Source organism: Calliphora vicina, chromosome 5, assembly GCF_958450345.1.
Source record: "Calliphora vicina chromosome 5, idCalVici1.1, whole genome shotgun sequence".
In the NCBI taxonomy this organism is placed as follows: Eukaryota; Metazoa; Arthropoda; class Insecta; order Diptera; family Calliphoridae; genus Calliphora; species Calliphora vicina.
Genome location: NC_088784.1, coordinates 100,374,134 through 100,389,304, shown reverse-complemented (window position 1 = coordinate 100,389,304; position 15,171 = coordinate 100,374,134). Strand labels below are relative to the sequence as shown.

Below are 15,171 nucleotides of genomic sequence, written 5' to 3'. Positions count from 1 at the left end.
ATAAAGCGGGTGAGGCAAAACTTCCCAATCACTTCTTTCTAAATAGTTTTTAATAGGTATTGTAACATGCGGCCTAGCGTTGATGGAATACGTATTATTGTTTCTTGTCTGGTCGCATATTCTGGGCGTTTTTCATCAAATGCTCGCTTCAAACGAATTATTTGCGTTCGGTACAGGTTCTCTATGATGTTCTGGCCAGATTTCAGCAGCTCATAATAGATAGGACCCTTTTGCTCCCGCCAACTACACAGAATTACCTTGGCGACACCTACACCGAATTTTGACAGAACTTTTAAGACCAGAATACCGACAAGGGATGATTGGGCCGCGAACTCTGTCCTAAAGGATGACGTGATCTCAATCTACACTGATGGTTCAAAGACAGAAAGAGGCACGGGCTCGGGAATCTTCTCAGATGAACTGGACCTTTTGATGTCTATTCGATTACCCGATACCTGCACGGTTTTCCAGGCAGAGATTTATGCCATCGATACAGACGCGAGAAGAATCCGGGAACTGAATCTCGAAAATTCGACTATACATATATACTTGGACAGTCTTGCATCAATCAAGGCTCTTAACTCCAACGTGATCAGGTCGAAATGTCTTCTCAATTGTATCAAATAACTGGCACAACTGACACAACATCACGTCGAGTTGATATGGGTTCCAGGACACGAGGGCATCCGGGGAAATGAAGTATCTGATGAGTGCGCAACCAACGGGTCGTCCCTAGCGCAAAGGGATATTCACACTCCCCTGGTAACAGTATCGAGATTGATAGATGAATGGGCTTTGAGCGAGACGGAACTCAGGTGGTCAAATATCATCACTTGTAGAATATCCAGAATGCTCTGGCCCAATCTGACAGAGGATAGAACTAGGACTCTTTTGTATCTTAGCAGGAATTCGATCAGGCTTCTTACGGGTATAATTACTGGGCACTATATGATTGGACATATGTCGGAACGTATGGGTTACCCACGTTATAGCTACTGTAGAAGTTGTTTAGACGAAGAAGAGGAGGAATCGGTACAGCACCTTCTATGTGAATGCCCAGCCTTACAAGAGCATAGACTACTACATCTTGGTAGAGCTCTTTTCCATGATCTGGACTGTCTCAGAGATGTGTCACTAGTAAATATGATCAGGTTTATTAGAAGTACCGGTTGGTTCCCACGGGGACCACAGGAATCACATGGTCAACGAAATTAGGGAGGGAAACTATTCTCACTTTATGTACGAATTTTCAGCATAAGGGAATAGTATTTTAAGGGTATCACAATGGGCCACAAGGCCTCCGAGTGAACTCGCTAAATTGCGAGCAACCCACGTAACCTAACCTAACCTACCTTGGCGACATGGATATTTGGCTTTGGTGTCGATTCGGCTGGTTGAAATGGCTTCACATACGAATTGATTTTACAAACATACAAAATCGTCTTTTAAGGTCTGTCAGCTTCAATTCATGAGCTACTTAATGTAACTGCTTTTGGAAGAAAATATATATTCTGGATCGTTATAGATAGCGAAGTCGTCCGTCTGTATGTTGAAATCAACTTTCCGTAGCCCCTAATTATCTTACATACATGATTCATACATTAATATATCGAGAATTCTTCCGGCTCGGTTGCCGGCAAATCGACAAAATTGGCCCACAAATGGACAACCTCGATTTTTGCCCAATTTTTAGTCAGTTGGACCTCAATAGGTCAAAATCGGAAAAATATTTTTTAACTCGAATTTTTTTTCATCAAAAATTTTTTTTTGTAAATTCTTCTTTTAAAAAAAATAAAAAAATTTACAAAAAACTTTTTTTAAAAAAATTAAAAAACAATTTGAAAAAAAAATTAAATTTTTGTTAAATAAAAATAACCCGGTGCACTTCGCTACCCCTACCCTAGTAAAATTAAAAAAATATGAATGGAAATACCAAAATAACACATACAAAATTTGAGAATCTCTCAATTACAGTTCACTTGATATTCGAAAATAACTAACTAATTCTATATGGGAGATACCACTCCACTGCTCTGATCTCACCCATTTTTAAACCTTTTATGTAAATATCAAGCTTTACTTTAACTTTCCTTTATAAGGGAGGGGTCATTCCTATTAAGCCGATCATGCTTAGCTAAACTTCGAACAGGGATCAGGAATAAATTCGTTTTTAGCTAACCTTCTTAGAATGGTAATAAATTGATTGATACAGAGTTTAAATTCTTTTCGAATTATAGTTCTCCAGATATTCAAAATTAATTATTTACTTTGCGCCATAACCACTAATGCAATCCCGACTATTTTCAGCTAATCTGTATAAAATGGTTAGAGATCTATGCGGACAAAGTTTGAAGAACCGTGCAATTATTACTTTGTATGGGAGGTGACTCACATCCTTTTCCGACTTCTCCCATTTTGGGAGCTATGCCCTATAATCTAATTCCGTCTATATTAAGCTAAACTCCGCACAGTAATAAGAAATTAATTCGCTAAAAGTTTAAACACTTTTACAATTATAGTTCTACAGATATTCGAAATTAATTATATACTTTGTATAGGGTGTGCCACGCCTACTATTCCAATCCCGAACAATTTCAGCGAAACTTTGAAAATTTATAAAAGAGCCATTTAGACTAAGTTTGAAGAATATTGCAATTATATTTCACAAAATATTTAGAAATAACTATTTACTTTGTATGGGAGGCAACTCACCATTTTTTCCGACCCGTCCCATTTTTCATTAAACTTCATGCAGTGATAAACCGTTGAAAATCGTCACAATTATAAAATAACTATTTACTTATCTACAATTACATATTTACCCCCATATGCATAAATAGTTTTTTAAATTTGTCAAACGTTTAAAAATTTAAAAATTGTTTATAATTATGGGAGTTAGAAAATAAAAAAAACACCTTCAAAATATATTTATTAAAGCGAATTTAAATTACTAAATTCTTCTTCTTTGTTTTCTATAACAACTCTCACTTAAAACAGAGCGAAATCAATACGGTTTAATTTTTTATTTACAACAACAAATTGAACAAACACGCATTGCTTTGTTTACTTTTTAGCTTAAGGTTCACATGTACACATTTTTGCATATATGTTAGTAACATCTTTAAACGCTTATAACTCCTAAAAAACTGAACCGATTTCAATATAATATATATTCAGCACTTCTGTGAATAAATCCCTTTAAAATGGTATTTATAATGTGAGAGTAAAAGGGGTATAAAGAAATCGACTTGCCTATTAATATTATGATTTGGTGAAGGGTATATAAGATTCGACACAGCCGAATATACATAGCTCTCTTACTTGTTTTTATCTATATCTGGATTACTAAGTCATTAATATAGACAATATGGATATCTAATGATAGCTATTTCGGAAAAATATTTTTTAACTCGAATGTTTTTTTTCACCAAACAAATTTTTTTGTCATTAATTTTTTTCACTAATAAATTTAAAAGAGACAATTTCGAAAAGAATATATATTTTGTTTACCTAAAAATATTTAAAATTTGTATTTTAAAGTATAGTTTGGCAAAGGGTATATAAGATTCGGCACAGTCGAATAATAGCTCTTTTACTTATTTTCTGTATATATTTTTTACGTCAAAAGTTCGAATATGAAAATAATTTCGTTACTGTGACGAATTGAATTAACTAAACGTTTTATAAAATCGTGGTTCATTTAATTTTTTATACCCTACACCACCATAGTGGGAAGGGTATTATGCGTTTGTGCAGATGTTTGTAAAAATATTAGTCTAACACCCACCTTAAAGTATACCGATCGACTTAGAATCACTTTCTGAGCCGATTAAACGATGTCCGTCCGTCCGTCTGGTCGGCTGGCTGGCTGGCTGTCCATGTAAACCTTGTGCGGAGATTACAGGTCGCAATTTTGAAGATATTTCGATCTAATTTGGTACATAGGACCCAGCCCAAGGACCCAGCCTATTGAAACTGGCTGAAATCGGTCCATTATTTCACCTAGCCCCCATACAAATGTCCTTCCGAAATTGGAATTTATCGGTCATAAATGTTTAATTTATAAATGCATCTCCACAAATTGCGCTCCAAATAAGTTTTATATATACAAAATTCATGTCACCAAATTTTGTTACGATCGGTCCATAATTAGTCATAGCTCCCATATAGACCCGCTTCCGAAAATGACTTTAACGTGCATAAATCACTTAAAAATTTTGGTATACTCACAAAATTCAACATAGTAAACTTTCATATAGACATAAATCACGCTACCTAATTTCATGGTGATCGGTCCATAATTGGTCATAGCCCCCATATAAGGCCCACTTCCGAAAATCACTCAAAACTATAAATTATTGAAATTTTAAAAGAAAAATGTTTTTGATCTTTTACTTAGTGTAGGGTATTATATGGTCGGGCTTGACCGACCATACTTCCTTACTTGTTTTTTTTTTAAATTCATGCAAAATATTCAAAACTTCAAAGCAAATGTGCAATTACTCGATTTTGCTGAAATTTTCAGTATTTTTAGATAAAGAAGAACTAATTTAAAGCTTGGAAATCGAAAAAGTACTGTATGAGAGCCATCCTGATATGAATATGTTGTATACATTTTACATAATATGTAGTAGGTATTATGTACAATTAGAGTGTCAATTATTCGACTTTTATTGTAATCGAATAAAAGTTAATATTTTTTATTATACGAGTGATCGATTAGTTTTTAAAATTTCCTCGATTATTCGAACGAATAACGAGTCGAAAATATTATTCGAATAATTTAATATAATACATATATTTAAAAAACAAAATTGATAATATCTAGCCATTTAAATAAAGTTTCATGATGTTCTGATCCTGAGGTTTTAATCCAAAGTCGATTCTAATAAAATATTCAATGTAACAAACTGACAATAACATAATTAACTATGGGGCTTGTCTATTTATAATAGTTTTGTCTAAATTTTTGTTTATATAAACAATTTTTTTTTAATTTGAAAATTAATTTATTCGATTAATCGAATAATTTTTTATGCAAAATTTGAAAAATGTTATTCTTCTTTCGAATAAAAAATGTAATTTTTCCTCAATTATTCGAATAATTTTTAGTATGTAAGTATGTTTGTATTTCTCACTTACCTGTACAATTGTGTTGCTTTATCCGCATCAACATGATAGAGTGGCACATCGCTGTCCCTCACCATTCGTTCACGCACTTTAAACACAAACAGTGTGGGAAAACAAACAATCGGCGAGATGATGAATGAAAACAATATGGATTCTTTGCAGTGAGACAGCAGGAAACTGGCACAAGGTCCATGTGGATGTCTGTAAAAACAAGATTGCGATAATAGAAACAAACGTTGGCTACACTTGCAAGCGGATCGTTTGTTCGGGTGCACACCACAAAATAAATTGCAGATAAAACAAATTATAAAATCAAAAAATAAAATGGAACGAAAGAAATGGAGAAAGAAAACAATACAATGGTTTTATATTAAAAGTTTATTATTATTTTTTATTGCCAGCCACTTAATTGTATGTAATTAACGTTCAACAATATAAAGAAGGCGAAGAAATTTAACAAGTACATACATCCATACTTATATATAGAATACGTAAAAAAATAACACTCAAACCATAAAGTAGACATCATAGAATAAATATACTCGTTCATAGAAGGGGTAGAAAGAGAGATAATGACAGTGAAAACAAAATTAAACAAATGATTACCATATCAGGACTCGTTCCACCTTTGCACTTCTGGGTAAATTTACAAATGGGTTAACGGGTATTGCCAACATTAAACCTACGTATTCTGAAAATATTTGTGAATGACTGGTACATCAGGGTACCAGACTGATTAAGCAGTCTACTGGTTTTAGCATACATGACCTTTGGGGTCCTTGTACTAACAACACTTGGTGGCATAAGGAGTCTAATCAAGTATGGAGAATAGCGAAACTGATGCGGGTATTTACTCACTCAATATTTCAGGCGGAAATTTAACTCATCTTTATTTGATATTGATAGTGCTTAAGGAGAAAGATAATCATAGTGCTCAAGGAGAAAGATAATCACCCTAACCATAAAAGAAATTTTAAAGCTAATTATTGTTAAAATCGACTTTATTTTAAAATATAACTTTTGTTTTTTCGTACCATAAGAAAAAAAGCGTTCAAACTTTTTCAAATAAATGAAAATAGTTGTCAATGAATGTAAATAAAAAAGTAATTTCAAAAAATTAAAAAAACAAAAAGCTTATTTTAAAATAATAAAACAATATTTTAAATTATATTTGAAATTTATTTTTTGGTACGAAACAAAGAATAATAACAAGAAGTGAAACGCTGTCAAAAAAAACCTAAGTCGGTTGTCAAAAAAACCTAACTCTTTGGATGTATTGGTATCATTTTATTTATATGTATTGGTTTTCAAACCACTTTAACCACACTCCTCAAACACACAGAGTTGTATAAAATCGACCTTAAAAATTATAACAAAATTTTATTACAATTAAATTTAAAAATTCAAACAATTCTCAAATTATTTGAATTGTATTTGATCTGGAAAGGTTTTATAAATAGATTTTCCGGTTTTTATTCCATAATTTCTGCAAAAATTAAGTTTATTTGAACTTTTTTATTAATTTCCAATACGAAATTTTACAAATGTGTTTTTTTTTAGTTTTAATTTCAACGCCTATAAAATTAATGTCAAAAAAAATAAAAAAATATTTTTTTCGTTTGTGCAAAATATACATTTCGGTAATGGTTTAAATGTGTGGAAAAAAATAATAGAAATATTATGTGATGGTGAAAGTGTGTGTTAGAATTGCAATTTTGTGCAATTTTCAAAAAAAAGTTTTGAAGTTAAATCTCTTTCAAGTGTGTTGAATTCACATACTACTTGTATGTGAGAAGAGAGAGAAGTTTTTGTTGTAGAAAAAATGAGAGGCTTCCCTTCTTGTTATTCTTTGGTACGAAATTTAAAATAATAGTCAACTTTATGGACTTAACCCTTAAATGCTTGATTTTTACTTTTATTTTTCTATAAAGTATCAAATATTTAGTTGATTTTTATTTATTATATTTCCTTTAGATTTAGTTTAATTTAGAATTTCGTTAGCTGAAACTTTTCGTACTCCATTTGATTTTTCTGAATTAGTATCAAGCTTATATTCGTCTAAAATTAAGTGGAACTGGAATGTAGACAATTGGCAACAATATGCATTAAAGGGTTAAAATCGACTTTAGGCTTTTGTGGTTAGGCTGAATGAGTTCAGCAGTTCTTGTGATTTCGAATAGTCAGGCTTTATTCAGGCTTTATTAGAATTTTCCAATTGAATTTCAGAAATTTTCATTGGTATTTCTACAGAATTTTCTGAAATGCAAAGGGAAATTTCAAAAATACAATTAAACAATTATGAAATGCATTTGGAAGTTTCTGAAATACAATTAGATATTTCTGAAATTTAATTAGAAAATTCTGAAATACAAATGGAAATTTATGAAATTCAATTGGAATTTTCTGAAATATGTATAATTAGAAACTTCTTAAATTCAGTGGAAAATCTCTGAAATTCAATAAGAAATTTCTGAAATATTGGGCGTATTACTTAAAAATGTGGAATTTACAATATATGGCGTATCTTTTGAACGCGCTTTTAATAACTTTTTAATAACTTTTATGTCATTTTGAAGGAAACATATCTGTTATTATTCTCACTGAGTTATTGAACATTAAAGCATAATAAAGCGTCATATGCGGGAAGTTTTGCTTTACTTCTTTAATTTGAATAAGAGTTCCGCTGAAGCACACCGATAGCTGACCGAAGCTTATGATGAATGTGTTTCATCGGTTTCAACTAGCGAGAGATGGTTTGTTCGGTTTAGAAGTGGTGATTTTGACACGGAAGACAAAGATCGCCCAGGCCAGCCAAAAAGGCTTGAAGAGTTGGTGGCATTACTCCATGAAGATTGTTGTGAAACTCAACAAGAACTTGAAAAATCATTCGGAGCTATTCAAACAACAATCTCAAAACGTTTGCAAGTAGAGGGATTCATCCAAAAGCTGAGAAATTGGGTACCGAATTGAAGGCCAGGCAAAAAAGCTTGAAGACCAAGAATTGGAGGCACTACTCAATAAAAAATGGTTGTGAAACTCCACAAGAGCTTGCAAAATCATTGGGAACTGGATTCATCCAAAAGAAGAGAGACCTTGAAAGACGATGATGTCAGAAATTATGTTTGAAAAATGGATCCATTACAATAACCCGAAGCGTAAGAGATCGTATGTGAAGCTCGGACAAACCAGCCGAATCGACACAAAAGCCAAATATCCATGGCGCTAAGGTAATTCCTTGTATTTGGTGGGAGCAAATGGGTCCTATATATTATGAGCTTCTGAAATCTGGTCAGACCATCACAGAGATCCTTGTCCGAATGCAATTGATTCATTTGAATCGAACATTTTGCCGAAAAACACCCAGAATATAAAGATTTGAAAGATCACGACAACGTTCGAAGAACTATTGCAATATCTGTTTAAAAGTATTTAGAATAAGGTGGTTCGGAAGTTTTGCCTATTTGTTTCGATCGATGCAGAACGCTCTCTCTGGGATACGTTTCACTTTGGAACAGAGTATCCGATTTTGGCTTGATTCGTTCTTGGCCTCAAAATATTTTTCTTAAAAAAATAAATTTTTTTCTTAAAATGTTTAAGTGTTCACATCTAGAATTGTTCCTTTTAGTGTAGAAATACGATTGCAAAAGTTTTAGCTCAATCGGACTTTGCCATCCCTTGCCGAAAGAGTCCTGAAGTTTTCAAAAAGGCTATCGCTAACAGCTTCTGACTGACTTTTTAAAACTTCGAGGCACTTTCGGCACAGGAAGGCAAAGTCCGATTGAGCTAAAACTTTAACAATCGTATTTTTACACTAAATGGCACAATTCTAGACGTGAGCATCTATAAATATCGGAAATCGATTTTATAAAACCACCCTAATAAGCAGTTCTTTTATCCCGGAATCCATATGTTGCCAGAAAGATGGGGAAAGGTTAAAGCTTACAATAGCCAATACTTTGAATAGATTTATATCGTACAAATGTTTCGAAATAAAAGCTAAAAATTTGAAAAAATTCCGCATTTTTAAGTCATACACCAAAATACAATTGGAAATGGTGTAATATGATTGCAAAATTATGTATGAATGAATAGTAGAGAAGGAAATAACAAACGGATTATTTTTTACCCATGATGAAGTGTAAAAAAAACAAACAACTTTTTATTTTTATTTATTAATTAATACAAACGTTGTTAGGCATCATTATCTCATCTTGGAATGAAATCATGTTAGTTAAGAGCTGTCTACATGAAACTAACGAATACATAAAATACATAAAATAATACTGTAAAAAATTGGCTTCAAAATAATTAATGATAAAATTCATACACATCAACATGCGTCAAGTCCGTACCACAAAGCAGCCTTTACACTATTTAAGTTTTTATCTGAGTGCTTCAACAAAAATTTCTCAAAGTTACCTTAACTGAGAACCTCTTCTGAATACTGCCTTAGCACGTCACAAATGTTCAACTCAGATACGAACTTTGATAGTGTAATGGTAGCTTTAGAAGGCTTTAAACATCTTTCTTACCTTATTGCAACATAACGCCATATAGCCAAAGTCACCGTTAGTCCAATTGAAATTGTGTGCAACACTTGGGTAAAGTGCATGTGGAATAGGATGTATAACGCCCAAGCATAACTGAAGTCTTTTTCGCCTGTAATTGAAAGCAAATTATAATTACAGAAATTTGTAGATATTAAAATATCTACACAGTGGTATAGAAAAAAAATGGGTAAATAACTCTGTAACTTCTATACCCTTCTCCGATTTGAATTTGAAGCACATGGGCCTACCAGGGGTGTGGCCAAGGGTCCCCAAAGTAGGACACCTCTGGTATGTTCAATTTTTAAAACGATCCTATTTCTTCGTCTGTGTTACAATTTCAAAAATGTTACAAATATAGCATCTCCTCGTCGAGCAAAACAAAAAACCTTGTTATACCCATCACCTTTGTGAGAAGGGTATATATAAGTTTGTCATTCCGTTTGTAATTTCTACATTTTTCATTTCCAACCCTATAAAGTATATATATTCTGGATCCTTATAGATAGCGGAGTCGATTAAGCCATGTCCGTCTGTCTGTTGAAATCAATTTTCTGAAGACCCCAGATATCTTCGGGATCCAAATCTTCAATAATTCTGTCAGACATGCTCTCGAGATGTTTGCTATTTAAAATCAGCAAAATCGGTCCATAAATAACGGAGATATGAGCAAAAAACCGGGACAACTTCGATTTTTGACCTATTTTTGATCTATATATGGATTACTAGGTCATTAATATAGACAATATGGATATCTAATGATAGATATTTTAAAGTCCATTGCAACGATGTAGATAAGGTAAGTTGGACCTACAATGGGTAAAAATCGGGAAAAATATTTTTTAACCCGAATTTTTTTTTCATCAACAAATTTTTTTGTCATAATTTTTTTTAAAAAAAAATTTAAAAACTAAAAAAAAAAATTAAAATTTTTTTAAAAAAAATTTGGAAAAAACTTTTTTTTAAAAAAAACTAAAAAACAATTTCGAAAAAAAAATTTTGAAAAACAATTAAAAAAAATTAAATTTTGTTTACCTAAAAATATTTATAAAAATTTATTTTAAAGTATAATTTGGTGAAGGGTATATAAGATTCGGCACAGCCGAATATAGATCTCTTACTTGTTTTTTTCAACATTATTACCCGGGGTCCAAATATTTCCCGATTTTCTGCGAGTTCTTATGTTTTCCCTAATTAATTTGCCCCGTAACAAACATGAGGTAGACATGTTATATATCAATATAATTAATTCTGAGAATTAAAAAATGGAATACTTTTTTTTAAAAATATGACAAAAAATATTTTTATAAGGTTTTTGCAATATATAAATTTTTCAAATTAAAATTAAATTTTTATTTATGAATATTTTTTAATGAAATATTACAGTTATATAGATTTATCTACCAAAAATGGAAAAATTAAAAGAAATTTTTAAATTTGTAATCAAGAATCCCGCAATTCCCAAAAAGGTGTTGAAAAATTTCAAAAAAGGGATTTTTTAGTTTTTTGGCTATAATATCCACACGAGAAGCAGAGTTATTGGAACTCTTTACAAAATAATTAAAAACTTATTGGGACATCTAAAATCTGTTACTATATTTTGATATCAACTAAACGATTTGAGAATTTTTGACCTAAATTTGAATTTTACATAAAAAATAGGAGTTTTTTGGATGGAGCTGGGCCCCTCGGTATCAACATTTTTCAAATTTGTTTTCATTTAAAATATTTAATGTAAAGTTAATTTTTCAAAAAGTATAAATTCCTAACACATCTGCTTAGAATTTTTTTAAATAAATTAAAAAGAAAAAATTACTTTTTTTTCCCAAAAAATAGCGAAAAATTGCCTTTTCTAAAACGTTTAAATTCAAATGAATATAACTTTATGACTGACTCCAAGATTTTTAAAAAAAATTCTTTTATTTGTTTGACACATACAATTGGTTTTAGTACAATAAAAGCAAAATGGACATAATTGGGAATATATGGACCCGCTATTATCAAAAAACTGGAGTAGGATGGGTATGGTATGAGATATTTGAATATCTCCTAGGTTAGGTTAGGAAGGGGTGTACAGTATGTGCACTTCCTTGAGGTCCATTGTGATTCCCTTCAAATAGGTTGACAAAGAGGATAGCCTTAAAGTAATATAAGAGACCAAAGTACCGCCTGTTGAAAAGAGAAAGGAAGAAAGAAAGCAAGAAAGAAAGAAAGAAAGAAAGAAAGAAAGAAAGAAAGAAAGAAAGAAAGAAAGATAGATCTTTTCACGGATTTGGAATCGCTGTAGAACGTCGCTTAAATAGCCACCCTATTCCCTTAATGAAACCTAGTATGTTGCTTAGTTTGCAGCCAGCAACACTACCAAGTTCGTCAAGAAATCTATTTCCTAGCCATCTAAGTCTGTGACCCTGTTACCTAGGGCAGTGGCACATAATGTGCTCTACTGTCTCTAGTTCCTCTGCATCCCCACACACTCTACATAAGTCCCGTGTGCCATTATCCCATTTACCCTTAAAGGCTCCAATTGAGCAATGGCCGGTTATCACTCCTACTAGAATCCTGAGATTATACCTATCGATCTCTATCAGTGTTTCAGTCGCGTTTGCATCCAGTTTTGGCCATAAGGCCTTGGACACTTTGCAATCTGACCTACTGCCCCAGGATTGATTTGTATAGTAGCGGAACTTTTCGTAAATTAACCTATAGTAGTAACAAATGGGTGGTTTAACATCCCGTTCCCTAGTATCGTGATCCAGATCAGAGCCATGTGTCTAGTCAGTTCATCTGCTACCTCATTTCCCTGTATATCACAGTGCCCTGGTACCCAACACTATCTTCCTGAGTAGTGTACCAATAGCTCCTCTAGAGCTCTCCTACAGTCTTCTACTAGGTTGGAATGTATTAGATGACACTCCAGAGCCTTTAGTGCCGCCTGACTGTCTAAGTATATTGTCACACTCCTAAGCTGTAAGAGATAATTGATAGCTCCGAATAGTTTTTTTATAGTACTCGACGAGAAGATTCTATATGTGTATTTTTTTGGAAATCGGAAACCAAACGAAGAAATAGGATCGTTTTAAAAATGTAACATACCCGAGGTGTTATACTTTGGGGACCCCTGGGCGCGCATCTGGTGGGCACATGAGGTCGAAACTCAAATATTAAACTCGACAACAATTCCGCTTTGGGCACGTCAAATATCATTGAAATCGGACTAAGTGTCTAGAAGTTACAGATTTATTTCCCTATATATTTTTTTCTAACTGTGCATCGCACAGTGGAGCAGAATCAAAATGTTTTGGAAATAAATCTGGCATTTCTAAACGGCTGGTCCTATCGGGATAAAATTTGAGTTGGTCATAGACAAGGAGTATTCGAGTTTAAGTTATTAAAATAAACCCTACAAATTCTCCAGGGGCGGCACTATGGGGGCTCAAAGGAGGGTACCTTCCACTATTTTTCTATTTCCCATCCGATTTCAATAGCGAAAAATCGCCTTTTTTTTAAATGTTTAAATTCAAATGCATATGTATATGTAACTTGGAGTCAGTCACGATTTTTAAACAATTCTTTTTTTTTGTTTGTCATATACATTTGTTTTTAGTCCAATAAAAGCAAAATAAAGGAAATGGGGAAATATTTGGACCCGCTGTTATCAAAAAAACTGTAGTAGGGTGGGTAAAAATGTTGAATATTTAATTGCCCGCACAGAACACCCATTATGATGAAACAATTTTATCATTTGCACGTGTTGTTGAAAGCTATAACCGTCCTTGATGATTTGGCAAAACAAACTGAATAAATAACAGCCAATTCGACAGATGTGGTGTTAACGATACGGCCGATATCAACTGTCAAAGTTCGAAAGTCCATATTTAGGTGATGAAGAGCAATTTTAGAACTTTAGGAGCTTTGAAAATCGAAAAATAAATTGTTTTCACCAACATTTGTTTTTCAATTAAAAAAAATACTGTTTTTAATCTGTATCTCAAAGTCTTATTTATTGGGTATATGACTTTAAAACGCGGGATTTGCAATAGATTTAAGGGCATTTGGGCTCTGCCCTTCCTTTGTGTATATATTCTATATATGGCCATGTAAAATTTTATTTTATTTAAGAAAAAGTTACAGATTTATTTCATGTTACAGATTTAGGGGCATGATATTTTTTTAATTTTTTTTTTATTTGTTTTTATTTTAACTTACCCGGTTTCATATAAATATATTGATACGATGCAAATGGTATGTATTCAATCATAACAAACATATCGGCTACTGCTAGCCATTTTAAAATTTTATTAATGGGCGCTTTGGCCATATCCTTTTTTGTCAAAACCATTATATTCAAAATGTTCGCTATTGTGCCGAAAATACAAATCTGTAAATAAAAATACAAAAAAAAAACATAAATGACAAAAACACAAAAAGGTTTTATTTACACAAATCTGTGGAATTAAAACTATTAGGGTGGTTGTTGGTGGTTAAGGGAAACATAAGCAGGATTATAATGGTTTTAACTACATAGAAAAACGTTTCAAACTTCTAAAGTAACCAGCAAAAACTTTCATTAACAACTAATGAATTTAAAATAGCATTTTAACTCATTATTTTAACAATTTAAATTTTACTAAAAGCTGTTACAAGTAATGACTTCAATAATACATTAATTTATATTTCTTACAGGCGCCTATAACAAACAGTCGTATAATGATTTAGTATAGAGAATATTTAAATCATTATACGACTTATTCCAAGTAATGCAAACGGTATGTAGTAGTCATTGTTTTATCAAGTTTTTGCTGGGTATGATTTGATTGCATTGAATTGAATTCAATTCATAACATTTATAAATAATTGCTTGAATAATATGATTTCTATCAAATTTTATTTTTCAATTAAATTATTTCATTCTATTTCCGTTTATATTTTGATGCTGTTCTTTGGAAATTTTTACTTTACATATTTTTATAACTAAAAAAATTCATTTCAATAATAAAATTATTTTTTTTCTATTTAAATGCATCATCACAAAGACCTGCATTTTTTTAATATACAGAAATAAAGGAAATTTTTTAAATTCTTTAAAATATAAGGAAAAAATTTATTTTTATATTAAAATATTCTGGAAAAAATATTATATTTACGAAATATTATACTTTAGTTTAAAAATTGCATCTACAATGAATAACAAAAAATGTATAAAATTTATAAAAAATCAAGTAAGAGTAATGTGTGAGAAGTTAAATTTCGAAATTTATAATCCTAGACACAAACCAGTTGAGTTAACAGAGTTCTGCTTAAAAGCTAAAATAGCACTGTTAAACATTGTAAATCAAGAAAAATGTATTCAAAATGGAATTATAACCACACGGTTTGATCGAATGGACTACTAATGATGCAAACGGGAACTAATCTCCTGCTAGAAGCTATAAATTATCTCTTATTAAATTTTCATAATTTTTACCCACCCTACTCTAGTTTTTTAATAACAGCG

General features: G+C 31.8%; 1 protein-coding gene across 1 annotated transcript in view; it reads right to left on the bottom strand.

Moving 5' to 3' along the window:
- Positions 1-15,171, bottom strand: part of LOC135960810 (G-protein coupled receptor dmsr-1) — a 43,021-nt gene that overhangs the window by 11,901 nt on the left and 15,949 nt on the right. The window contains exons 2-4 of the mRNA XM_065512202.1: positions 13,884-14,055; positions 9,663-9,789; positions 5,143-5,331 (exon numbers count right to left, since the gene is read on the bottom strand). Of these exons, the coding sequence (XP_065368274.1) occupies positions 5,143-5,331; positions 9,663-9,789; positions 13,884-14,055 (488 nt within the window). The remainder of the gene's footprint in view (positions 1-5,142; positions 5,332-9,662; positions 9,790-13,883; positions 14,056-15,171) is intronic.